This window comes from Rhinopithecus bieti, unplaced genomic scaffold (assembly GCF_001698545.2).
Source record: "Rhinopithecus bieti isolate Rb0 unplaced genomic scaffold, ASM169854v2 scaffold_81617, whole genome shotgun sequence".
Lineage (NCBI taxonomy): Eukaryota > Metazoa > Chordata > Mammalia > Primates > Cercopithecidae > Rhinopithecus > Rhinopithecus bieti.
In genome coordinates, this window is record NW_016841754.1 from 1,317,592 (window position 1) to 1,330,745 (window position 13,154).

The 13,154-nt window shown below is 40.9% G+C and overlaps 1 protein-coding gene across 1 annotated transcript in view; it reads left to right on the top strand.

Annotated features, from left to right (window-relative positions):
- The window catches only part of NEB (nebulin), a 236,581-nt gene that overhangs the window by 189,267 nt on the left and 34,160 nt on the right, over positions 1 to 13,154 (top strand). Inside the window, 11 exon segments of the mRNA XM_017866068.1 lie at positions 366 to 470; positions 2,090 to 2,194; positions 2,652 to 2,756; positions 3,408 to 3,512; positions 3,603 to 3,713; positions 4,398 to 4,508; positions 5,050 to 5,151; positions 5,248 to 5,352; positions 9,868 to 9,978; positions 10,569 to 10,673; positions 11,208 to 11,312. Of these exon segments, the coding sequence (XP_017721557.1) occupies positions 366 to 470; positions 2,090 to 2,194; positions 2,652 to 2,756; positions 3,408 to 3,512; positions 3,603 to 3,713; positions 4,398 to 4,508; positions 5,050 to 5,151; positions 5,248 to 5,352; positions 9,868 to 9,978; positions 10,569 to 10,673; positions 11,208 to 11,312 (1,170 nt within the window).

The window sequence follows — 13,154 nt, forward strand, 5'->3', positions numbered from 1 at the left end:
GCGAGGTGGCACACACCTGTGGTCCCAGCTACTCAGGAGGCTGAGGCAGGAGAATTGCTTGAACCTGGGAGGCAGAGGTTGCAGAGACTGCACCACTGTACTCCAGCCTGGACAACAGAGAGAGACTCAGTTAAAAAAAAAAAAATTATATGGCGACACTGATGACCACAGTCAGTGTGCCCTGATTTGAGATAGGAAGGTGCATCTCTGCATGGCTGTATCCTTGCTCCTCAGCAGATTTTTAAAATTCCATCTTAAGGAGCATTGTGTACTATAGTCATGCATGGATTTAATTTCTTGTTTTTTAAGGTGCTCAGTATGCCGCTATACAAAAATAAATCTTGTCACTGTGTTTCCTCCCACAGCTGAAATACAAAGAAGTATACCAAAGAAATAAATCCAACTGCACCATTGAGCCAGATGCTGTACATATCAAAGCAGCCAAGGACGCCTACAAAGTCAACACCAATGTAAGTTCCAGAAACTTCCCCAAGCATGGTGGGGGATTTGCCCGCTTCTGTAGGACACATGGCCTCTTTTTACATCTCTTCAGGCAATTGAGCTCTAGTGATTGATTCCAAAGCAAGAGTCAGGCCCCAGGAGCATGAACAAGGATGCTAAAATATAAATGCTACATTGGTCCTCACAAAGGAGCATGGGGAAGAGCAAGAGAGGCCTCATCCCATGCCATGGATGCTGCACCCACTCAGTGCTTGCAGTGGGTGGCTGAGAAATGGGACATTTAATTCTGAAACATAGGTTGCATTTTTGGAAAGTGCCTGAGCAGTTTTCTTTCTCTTCCCCTGTGCTCTCCTCCTGCCTCAAACTCTACAATCTGCTTCTTCTGATGAAAAAACATTGAGCCATTTGGTGCCATCAGGCATTGGCCTAGACCTTCTTCCTGCTCAGATATTTCCTCCATTGACTCTCTTCTTGGGTGCAGCATCTTAAGGCCTCAACTCCAGAAATAATTTTGTGCATTTAGATGAGCACCGACTTCTTAAAAATATGTTAAATGGTTATACAATGAAACCATTAAAACCCAATTAGTACCCACTAGTGCCAGAGGGGACATATATTTATAAGGGCTAGCAAACTGGAATGCCTGTAGGAGCTGGCAAAGAGCTTGTATATATCCTGAGGACGGATTGAGGGTAGAAGGATAGAAGGACAGATGTGAGATAAAGCAAATGCAGTAAAATGTACCTTGCAAAATCCAGGTTGTATGGGTATTCTCTGTAATATTCTTGCAACTTTTTTGTATATTTGAAATTTTTCAAAATAAAATGAGGGGGAAAAAAACCTTATCAAATAGTATATATAAAAGCATGTGCATTATATTGTGTATAAATTATACCTCAATTTTAAAAAGAGAGAAAGAATGAGGAAAGAAATGTGCCTAATAGTGCAGGCCCCCCTCATGGACACTCAAACTAAATTACATACAATTCTGTGGCTGAGATTTGGCCCAATGCAGCCAGTTCCCAGCCCTGAAGAGTCTAGGAAGCGTGCAAGCACCTCTGAGGTCAGAGTGCCTGGGTTTAAATTCCAGCTTCACCAATTGCTAATAGTCCCACCTTGGAAAGTTTACTTAACCTTTCCATCTGGTTCTTCAGCTGTCTATTTCATGCAGTTGTTATGAAGATTAGGTGAATTAATTTTATAAAATTTTATAATTCATTTAATTAGTTCCGTAATTTGTAAAGAACTTAGAAAAGTGCCTGGCACACAACAAATACCTAGTGTTTGATCATTTTGTTAAAATTAAAACTGAATTTAGTTAGAAATTAAAAGTACTCGATTCTGAAGATGATTGGGCTGGACTGGCAGAGCTAGAGAGCCTAAAGAATCCTTTCACCTGGAGGCCTTTAAAAATTTTAGCCTCTATTTCAGGACCACAAGGTCCCAACAGATGACCTCTGAATGAATGACTAGCTGCATAAATGGTACAGAAATTTTAATTGGGGTTCCCTCTTGCATTAGGAATCATGATTTGAGATGTTTTAAAATGCAAGAGCCCCTCTGTGCTGTGTGTGTTTATGAATTTAGCCTACTGAATCAAGTGACTTCTTTCTTCTGTTAAAAACAGCTGGACTATAAGAAACAGTACGAGGCCAACAAAGCCCACTGGAAGTGGACCCCTGACCGACCGGACTTCCTCCAGGCCGCCAAGTCATCCCTGCAGCAGAGTGATGTAAGACAGGACAGACATAGATGATCGTAACTGCATACTGCACCTGAGAAATACAATGAATAATTATTTATAATAACCACTGTCATGGGTGTTAACCCTTGCTCGTTTGAGATCCAAGAAGGAGCAGAGGATGGTTAGGGGAGCGATAGGCGAGCTCAGTACCCAAACCTGCCCATGAAGCCTATTCTCCTTTGGCTGGGCCTGGACACAAATGGCTGAGTTCTGACTGAGGCTGGGGAGAGTCTGGTGGAAGACTGGGGATGGAGGAGCTTGGTCCTGGCAGCTGGGCTGAGAAGGAGGAGTCCAAAATGCAGTGAGGGACCAAGAAGCCCTTCCCTCATTCTGGTAGCAAGTCTTCGTTCTCTCCTTAAGAGGACTCCCTGTGGGTTTAATCAAATGCCCAGCTTCCTCCTGTGCTGTGACCCTTCCCTTTTCTTCTGCCTTTCTTCTGTAACAGTTTGAATATAAGCTGGACCGGGAGTTCCTCAAGGGTTGCAAGCTTTCTGTCACTGATGACAAAAACACGGTGCTGGCCCTCAGGAATACTTTAATAGAAAGTGATGTAAGTATCTAGTTCCTTCCACGATGCCTAATCTCACTCAGGGCCATCTTCCCATGGGACAGTCCCCAAGGACACCAGGGAAGGATGGAGAAGAGCTGCTTCCATCAGGGCTCAGGTATGGGTCCTGAATTATGGCCTGTCCTGTGATGGGCACCAGCAGTCAAGCAGGGCAGCAGCAGTGCAAGGGCCATTAAATCTAGGTGACAATCCTTGATTTATACGGCACCAGCAGAGAGTTCACACAGCAGGAATTAGGACCCTGAAGGCCTGGCTGGACTCCTTATGGAAACGCCATGATTTGTTTTCTATGGGATCATATTTTCCCTTCACTACAGTTTCCTCCTCTGTAAAGAAGGAATAATAATGCCTCCCAGGGCTTATGGGAGGGACAAATGGCGTATCTGAGAATGCTGTGAACATAACTCTGACTATATAAAGATTCATCACGAGATCCATTTTGATTGTTATTAAAACCACAACTTGCTAGAGAAAAGGAAAAAACCCTTTTGAATATTTCCCAAGATTTGCAAGTATCACATCTTTTATTGAGTTTAGTATTGTCAACGATGCTGTTTTAGTGGTTTGGGGTGTAATAAAATATGTAGGATATCCAGTGGAGCTACAGAAATGCCCTTTTTCCTGCCCCTGCAGCTGAAATACAAAGAGAAACATGTCAAGGAAAGAGGAACCTGCCATGCCGTACCTGACACGCCTCAGATCCTGCTGGCGAAGACTGTCAGCCACCTGGTGTCTGAGGTAACCCCCCAGCCGCCCATGAATTCTGCCTCCCTCTTGGGAGAACACCCCAGGCAGATGCCTTAATGAGCTCTCTATGGATTCCCCCAGAACAAGTACAAGGACTATGTCAAGAAGCACTTGGCACAGGGCTCATACACAACACTACCAGAGACCCGGGACACTGTTCACGTCAAGGAAGTGACCAAGCATGTCAGTGATGTGAGTGATCAACCACCGCTCTCTTGGCAGCAACAATGCCACTTGACTGTAGAATCTGGTGAAATAGTGTCAGCTGCCTTTTGCTTCCTTTATGTAGCTTCACTCTTTCTATCAGTATCTACATGTGAACCTTAAACTCTGATTTTTAAAATGACCCAGTATTTATTGGCTTTCCAATCCTGGCAATTATGGCAAATGTGGGTTTTGCTACAGGACGTGTAATGTAGCCATATCAGATGTTACTAACCTATTAATAACAGAAGGAAACATTGCTGATTCAGAGTGGCCTCTCCTATTATTAAACTGCTACCCAATTTTAGAAAGGTAAAACTACCTCTTTGGGCCTCAGTAATCTCTGCCTGCTCTATCCTTATCAATAATGCTGTAGTAACCTCGGTATTATAGGAGTCCCATATGGTCCCATATATTTTTAAAAGGTAGAAATGGTAAATAAAAGAGCTTAATTTGCCTGTACCCAGGTTCTCCAAAGATTGCCAGGTGGTTCTAGTGTTGGGTTGCAGAACACAAATGACAGAGGAAAACTAGAATATGGGTCTTATCTAAGTCTCAGACTGATGCCAAAATGGGGAGCAGGGATGTTCCTGAAGATTTCACAGTTCTTCAAGTAAACCAACTCTGTTCCCAGCTTCCTTTGCTCATAGAAGTAATTCTGGCTCTATTTAGACAAATTACAAAAAGAAGTTTGTCAAGGAGAAAGGAAAATCCAACTACTCCATCATGCTGGAGCCACCAGAGGTGAAACATGCTATGGAAGTGGCCAAGAAGCAAAGTGATGTAAGTTTTCCCTCTCAACATTCTCGGGGGCCCATTTGAAGCAGTGGAACCCAAATTGGTGCATTCTCTTGTTCTAGTGTGTGGTCACTCTAATTCCTCTGTGGTAGTTTCAAAAAGTTAGTAGTGAGAATTGGTTTGGGTTTAAGGAAAAAAGCTGATTGTGCTTAATGGGGACTTTTAGAAAGAGCGTATCTCAGCTGGGTGCAGTGGCTCACGCCTATAATCCCAGCACTTTGGGAGCCCAAGACAGGCAGATCACGAGGTCAGGAGTTCGAGACCAGCCTGGCCATTATGGTGAAACCCTGTCTCTACTAAAAATACAAAAATCAGCCAGGCATGGTGGTGTGCACCTGTAGTCCCCAGCTACTCGGGAGGCTGAGGTAGAAGAATCACTTGAACCTGAGAGACAGAGGCTGCAGTGAGCTGAGACTATACCACTGCACTCAAGCCTGGGCAACAGAGTGAGATTCCAACTCAAAAGAAAAAAGAAAAAAAAAAAAAAAGCATATCTCTTGAGTAAACATTTTCTTCCCCAATAAAGGTCGCTTACAGAAAAGATGCCAAAGAGAACCTGCATTACACCACAGTGGCTGATCGACCAGACATCAAGAAGGCCACACAGGCAGCCAAACAGGCCAGTGAGGTAAGGTGTCATTAAAATGTCCCCAGTCCCCAACAGCCACTGCCAAGGCATGCCAGGCAACCATCACCTATTGCCCATTTTGGTTTTCTAATTCAGGTGGAGTACAGAGCAAAGCACCGCAAGGAGGGCAGCCACGGCTTAAGCATGCTCGGTCGCCCAGACATAGAAATGGCCAAGAAGGCAGCCAAGCTGAGCAGCCAGGTAATGCAGATGGGTGCACTGGTGGCTCTCATGTGAGGAGATTATTAAAGATCTTGCAGGAAGAAGTGATTTCCACATTGAAAATGCAAAGGGATGCTGGGTCTGTAATAGTACTGCAAAGCGTCCAAGAGTTATAAAAGCACACTGAGGGCCTTTTCTTGTTTCCCTCTAAGCAGTCTAGACCTTTCTTGTTCACTTTTCCATTTATGGGCATTTGTCTGGGTCTGTGTGTGCTTAACTATCTTTATGTGATAAAAACATCAGCTCATGAGGTCCTACTGGAACCTCTCCCCAGGCCTTAAGAGTTTCATCCTCGGGGTCTGATTCATACTTGAGTCACCTGGGGTAGATTGAACATGGAGAGCCATGAAATTCGAACTTCTAGAATCCAACCAGATGAAAATATTCATATTTTTTTCATTAAACATACATATATTAACGGCCTGGGCTAGGAAGTAGGGATGAGCAGATGTCTTCAGATTACTTGTCCGTGGATAAATCATTAAAATTTTGTTTGGCAAGAAGTGTTTGATCAGGGTATGCACAGGGTGATGACGGAGAATGCCACAATCTTGCAGATTTCATATTATTGAGAAGCAAATGGACTCAGACATGTATTGCCCAAACCCAGTTACCACATGACTTATTTTCCCTTGTTAGACCAATTATCTAAAATTCCCCAAGTTATGACAGGTTTTCAACCTTTAGCTCAGAGATCCCATCATCTACCACCAGATTTGTCAGAGTGCAAGTTTGATCCTATAGGACTTTAGCTTAAGAATATCTTATTTCTCCTCCAATTTACAGATCCTACCTTCTTTTTCCTGGTCTGTTCTCTCAGGTATCTGTTTGAAGAAATAGGTTTGGGATATACATTTGGTTGTTGTAAGTGACTGACTTTCAGCAATAGCAAACATGGGATTCCAATCTTTTGGAAGCTATAATGCAGTAATGTCAAGTGACAGAACAAGTTAGAATTATGAAAACACAAAAGGGTCAGATGACTGATGAAAAGCAAATATTATTTTTTAAAAGTTTTTAAACTTAAAATTCCTATGTAACATATTTTATTATAAATTAATGGAATTGTATAAGTATCTGAAACTAAGATAGGGGATCATCAACAGAGAAACAGCGGAATCTCTAAGAGTAATGAGATACAACTAGAACTTATTAATGCAAAAAATGTTTTTAAATGTACAAGGTCATATCATTATAATTTAAAACAAAGAAACGACTATGATGTTGAAATTTTGAAAACTTTATTGTTTTTGAAAATCAAGAGGCTCCTGTTTCTAATCCTAAGTGAATCCTATGGTATGGAGAATGGGACATTCACTTCATGTGAAAGGCTGGTCTCTGGATTGACAGCTTCATGGTGTGGCCCTGGGCCCAAGGGAGCTTCAGCTGTGTGTGGGCTCTCCCTGTTCTGACTTTGCTGTCTTGCTGCATACTCTAGGCGGAATACCTCAAAGGCCAAAGGAGAGGGCACGGCGCTGCATCTTATGACACCCCTATGATGAGGCATCTTAAGAAAATTAATGTACTCATCAGTGATGTAAGAAAGACTGAGACCAGCAAGCCATTATTTGTCTTCCTCTGATTCTTGTCTACTTTCTTGGCATTGGTCAGGGGACTGACCAGGTTGCACTCTTTTCTGTTGATTTTGTGTTGGAACGTGTAGATTGCTGTGGAAATTTGTTGAAGGATATACTTTTGCACACACCCTTCTTTTCCTGCATGAAACTTTCCATCTGGAACTTACCATTTGGAATAGGAAGGTAGACTAGACTCAGAGATGGCCTCCCAATGTATGTGTATGTTAGGTTGCTGACACTGATCAAATTAAATGATGAAATTAAAACAAACTGAGAATCTTCTCTTCAAGCAAAGAAACCTCTGCTTCTTCTGAAGTTATTTGCCATTTTTGATTTTTAATATACTGAAGATTTGTGTTTAAAATAGTTTCTTAGTTCAGGACTACTATGAATCAACAGTATATACTTTTAATAGCTTTTCTAATTCTCGGGACTGTTTTTCAGTCTTTAGATGTACCAGTATACATCTCAATTCACTAAAAGGAGCTAAAATTAGATCTTAAGCTTTAAATACAATTAAACTCCTAAAAATATAATGAATTTAAAATCACTTTCCTATACTACATCCATAATAGGCCCAATTTCTGAGCCTGATGGGATTATAAACCCCGGAGGCTGCCACTTACTGATACATAGCATTGCAGAGTTGCCTCTTAGCTTCCATGATTAACAGGAAAAAGCTTCACCATTCCCTAATGCCAAGTGTATATAGTTTTACTACATTACTCCCTAGTCAAATACCATCCCAAGAATTCCTAGAGTCCTAAGCCTAGTTACATGTCTTTAACCTTTCAAACTATACTAGTTTTAAGAAGATTCAGTCAAAAAGGAAGGCCAAAGGTGCTGAACTCAGATTCATATTAGTAGTTGTACTAAACTGCATTTGTTTAGAGGACTTCCTATGGAGAAGGGAGTCATAACTTTTTTTCAGTTAAAAAGGTCGAAGTTAACTTGAAATTAACAGAAGAAAAAGAAACTGAAGTGGAACCCAATGGGATTGCTGCTTGAAAAATACTTCTTCAGAAACAAGTATCTTCTAAAAGATAGGACTTTTAGCATGCTTCTAAAAGCAGCAGATTTTATTCTCATTTGAGATGGGCTTTTGCTTCTTTTCTTCCCTACTCTGACTCTGCATATCTGGTTTACTTTGCTTTTCTGTGTTTCACAGCTCTTGGGAACATCTCCTAGTTTTATGGACTTCTATATCTCTTAGGAAAAGTTGCCTTTGGTCCAGACATCAGCTCACACCTCAGACTTTCCTTAGCAGGACTTCACTTCTTTATGTTGAGAGTGAAACTTTTTCAGAGAAGAGCCATTGTAGCATTTGTTGACATTTCTTTTTCCTTTACTTTGTGTGTCTGTCTCAGTGTGTCTGCATCATGCTGAACTGTTCTGCATGCTTATTTTTTCTCTGCATTTCCACTGAGGATTTATTCAAAGTAAAGGAGTCTCAGCATTGTGAATGCATTTTCTCTGATGTGGCAGATTTCATTGTTACTTTGTGTCTGTTGTACTGGATGTGTCAAGTTGGGGGAGGTGAAGAGCAGTGATGAAGCATGAGGGGTACTGGTGTGAGTCTTTGATCTTAATAACAGAAACTCTAGGATTCCCTAAGGGTTAAATATTGCCCTTTTGGTTGGCTAACATCTAGAAACAGCTCAGTTTTCATTCCTCTTAGAGTGAATAACTAGTGGAACTCTACTTCTGGCCTTAATTCTACAATACTGTTGACAAAAGCATAATTTGTTTTTCAATTAGGAGATGTTTCTGTCACTTTCCATTCTGTTGAATTCTCCTATAAATAAACCCTCTTATTTATTGTGTGAGACAGGGTCTTGCTCTGTCGCCCAGGCTGGAGTGCAGTGGTGCGATCCTGACTCACTGCAGCCTCCACCTCCCGGGCTCAAGTGATCCTCCCGCTTCAGCTTCCTGAGTAGTTGGGACTACAGGGGTGCAACCACAATACCCAGCTAATTTTTCTATTTTTAGTGGAGATGGGGTTTCAGCATGTTGCCCAGGCTGGTCTCAAACTCCTGGGCTCAAGCAGTTTGCCCACCTTGGCCTCCTAAAGTGCTGAGATTACAGGCATGAGCCACCACATCCAGCTATCATCCTCTTTAGGTATTTTACCTAGACATAATGACTGTCTCTTCCTTTCATTTAATCAAATCACATTTATTGAGCAACTATTAGTGCAAGGCATTGTGCTTATTTTTTAAATTGGAGTTATTTAGCCCTTTGCCTACCTAAACTTATTTTTATGTATACTAAAAGTATATTTAATCTTATTTTTTCTCATTATTCTAAAGTATTTCACTTTTTTCCTACTTCTAGTCTGAAATCACACTTGAAGCCAGTAACCCCCAAACTCTAATATTTGTTTACTCAGGAGTTATACCATTTTGGCCAAGCTTAATAATTTTAAATGATATAGCCAAAGTACTATTTTAAAATAACAATAAATTATCCTAATTTAACAGATTCCTTATTTTTCAACCTTCTTGATCATTTACAGCCCCTCTCTGGATTTCTTACAGACTTAAATTGCTGTTGGTTTTGCTAGTTAGGAGTCCTAAAATGCTCCAAATCAGGTACATTAAATCACATCTCTGAATTTAGCCTGAAGACTTTTCCTTTTTTTTTTTTTTTTTTGCATTAGAAAGAGGTGATTATTTTTTATACCTTGGAATAATATAAAAGGGAGCAAGGCCAGTGATGGTATATTTGAATGCCTGTTGTCTTGTCATTCTTAATTATTAATAGTGTCTTCTTTACTCTAAATGTCCCAGTTTGGATAATAGATTATATCATCACTCTATGTATAATGCATATTCTTTGGCATTTGTGTTTCTACCATTCCCCAGTTCCCAAATTGATTGATGCCAGGAATAATTTGGATGTTTGCATTTGCTGTTAGGTTAAATACCGAGAAAATTTCGATAAAGAAAAGGGCAAGACACCAAAATACAATCCGAAAGACAGCCAGCTCTATAAAGTCATGAAAGATGCTAATAATCTTGCAAGTGAGGTATGTTTCTAAAATTGTGGTAAAATATATAACATGGTATTTGCCATTTTAACTGTTTTTAAGTGTGCAATTCAGTAGCATTTATAACACTCACAATATTATCCAACTACTGTCACTATTTCCAAAATGTTTTCATACCAACAAAAACTCTATAACCATTAAGCAAAAACTCTCCATTCCCTCCTCCCATCAGTTCCTGGGAACCTCTAATCTACTTTTTGTCTCTATGCATTTTCCTGTTTTAGAGAGCGCATATAAATGGAATCAAACAGTATTTATCCTTTTGTGTCTGGCTTATTTTACTTAGCATAATACGTTCAAGGTCCATCCATGTTCTAGGATATATCAGAACTTCATGCCTTTTTGTGGCTAAATAACATTCCATTGTATGTTATGCCACATTTTGTTTATCCACGCACCTACTGACAGACACTTGGGTTGTTTCTGCCTTCTCGCTACTGTGAATGAGGGATGGTTTTTCGTCACCATCTCCAGCATTTGTCTGATGATGGGCTATCTCACTTTGATTTTCATTAGTGCTGTTCCATTTCCTATTTATGTGATTTCCTTTCTTCCCTCTTAACACATAGGTTAAATATAAGGCTGACCTGAAGAAACTTCACAAACCTGTGACTGACATGAAGGAGTCTCTGATCATGAATCATGTCCTGAATACAAGCCAACTTGCCAGTTCTGTAAGCTCAGTCATTTGCTCCAGAAACAGCTTGTTTTACCCATTTGGAACTAAATTCTTTCTCTGAGCCCACATGCATCTTCTTCTTTGCTATTGATACACTAGATTACAAAACTGTTCTCATTTGAGTGTATTCTTCCAAATGACATTAATCTACCAATTCTCCATTGTCTGTAACACCTCTCAGAATGCAAAAATGCTTCTTTTTTTAGAATATTTAAATTTTGCCCTCCAATTAATCACTCCCTTTTCCCTAAGGACATAAATACCCTCTGGAATAGTTTCTTTCACTTTTAACTTTTTACTTATAACCCCTACTTTGAACAAGCCACACAACCTAAGTGTTTACATCTTAACTGACAATACTGAACTTGGATCCTCATTTTTAAAACTTTTCTTAACCTCCTGTTTAGTGTTTGCCATTTTTAGTTTGATGCTGACAATGGTGCTGTGCAAATGTCTAATCTAAAGAGGAAAAATAGGAATGCTGGGCAGCTTCTCCATCAATGTGTCTTTTTTGCCACCTTCCCCTCAGTACCAGTACAAGAAGAAGTATGAGAAGAGTAAGGGCCACTACCACACCATACCCGATAATCTGGAGCAGCTTCACCTCAAAGAGGCCACAGAATTACAGAGTATAGTAAGTGGATCAAGACCAATTTTTCCTCTGGCGCACATTCATCCACAGTACAATGTGAAAAAAAATTTCATAGATTCCCTCCATTGTTTGAGAAAATGCACAAAGATATAAGGGGTTTTGAATTTGGTAACTTTTTGAAACAAATTCTTATGTTATAAATTACAACAACATCTACACATAGTTGAGAAATATACATGCAATTATGTGCTACTGACAGGGGCTACAAGCATAAAGAGTGTGTTATGAGGGGACAAACCCCTCATGGTAACTCCAATGTGCCCCATTGGTTTGTGCCCCAGGTTAGGGAACACTACAGTAGATTATAGGGAGTCAGGAAGATTTCAGACAGAGAAGTGATATGATCAGGTCTACTACTGAAAGCATTTCTGGGAATTTACAAAATTACTAAATTTGTAAGACAGTCATATACCGGCCGGGCGTGGTGGCTCAAGCCTGTAATCCCAGCACTTTGGGAGGCCGAGACGGGTGGATCACGAGGTCAGGAGATGGAGACCATCCTGGCTAACACAGGGAAACCCCGTCTCTACTAAAAAATACAAAAAACTAGCCGAGCGAGGTGGCAGGCCCCTGTAGTCCCAGCTACTCGGGAGGCTGAGGCAGGAGAATGGCATGAACCCAGGAGGCAGAGCTTGCAGTGAGCTGAGATCCGGCCACTGCACTCCAGCCTGGGTGACAGAGCAAGACTCCGTCTCAAAAAANAATTTACAAAATTACTAAATTTGTAAGACAGTCATATACCGGCCGGGCGTGGTGGCTCAAGCCTGTAATCCCAGCACTTTGGGAGGCCGAGACGGGTGGATCACGAGGTCAGGAGATGGAGACCACCCTGGCAAACACAGGGAAACCCCGTCTCTACTAAAAAATACAAAAAACTAGCCGAGCGAGGTGGCAGGCCCCTGTAGTCCCAGCTACTCGGGAGGCTGAGGCAGGAGAATGGCATGAACCCAGGAGGCAGAGCTTGCAGTGAGCTGAGATCCGGCCACTGCACTCCAGCCTGGGTGACAGAGCAAGACTCCGTCTCAAAAAAAAAAAAAAAAAAAAAGATAGTCATATACCACATGATGTTTTTGGTCAACGGCAGACCACTTGTATGACGGTAATCCCATAAGATTATAATGGAGCTACCCTATGCAGGTGTATCATTTTAAAATCTTTAATACCATATTTTTACTGTACCTTTTCTATGTTTAGAGATATCAAGATACACAAATACTCTTGTGTTACAAGTACCTACAGATTATCAGTAAAGTAATATGCTGTACAGGTTTCTAGCCTAGGAGCAATAGGCTATACCATATAGCCTAGGTGTGTAGTAAGCTACACCATCTAGGTTTGTGTAAGTGCACTCTGTGATGTTCACACAATGATGAAATTGCATAACAAAGCCTTTCCCATAACATATCCCAGTTGTTAAGCAATTCATGACTATAACTGAAGATTCTCAGAGGAAAGAACTTGCTATCAAATGACCTCCTATATCACAAATTCAGCATTATTTAGGTCCTCTGTTGGGCATTAACCATGAGGGCTAACTACTAGAAATGTCCTCATGTCTTCTGTGGAGCAGTATGTGACCCTGGGCCTTTATTCCAACATCTTGTTACAACCCAAGAGCTCAGAGATTGAGCACTGCCATCAAGGTGCTGTGTGCATGAGGGCGTTCACATGTCTTTCCAGTTCTCCTCTGTCACATACAAACATTGTGGCTCCCCAAATTCCTAACCACATGTCATGAGGATGAGGAAATTGTATTTAAACAACAGTCTTGAGGATCTTTTGAGAATGCCAGGTTTTTTAACAAGTGGGTCAATATGTAAAGTA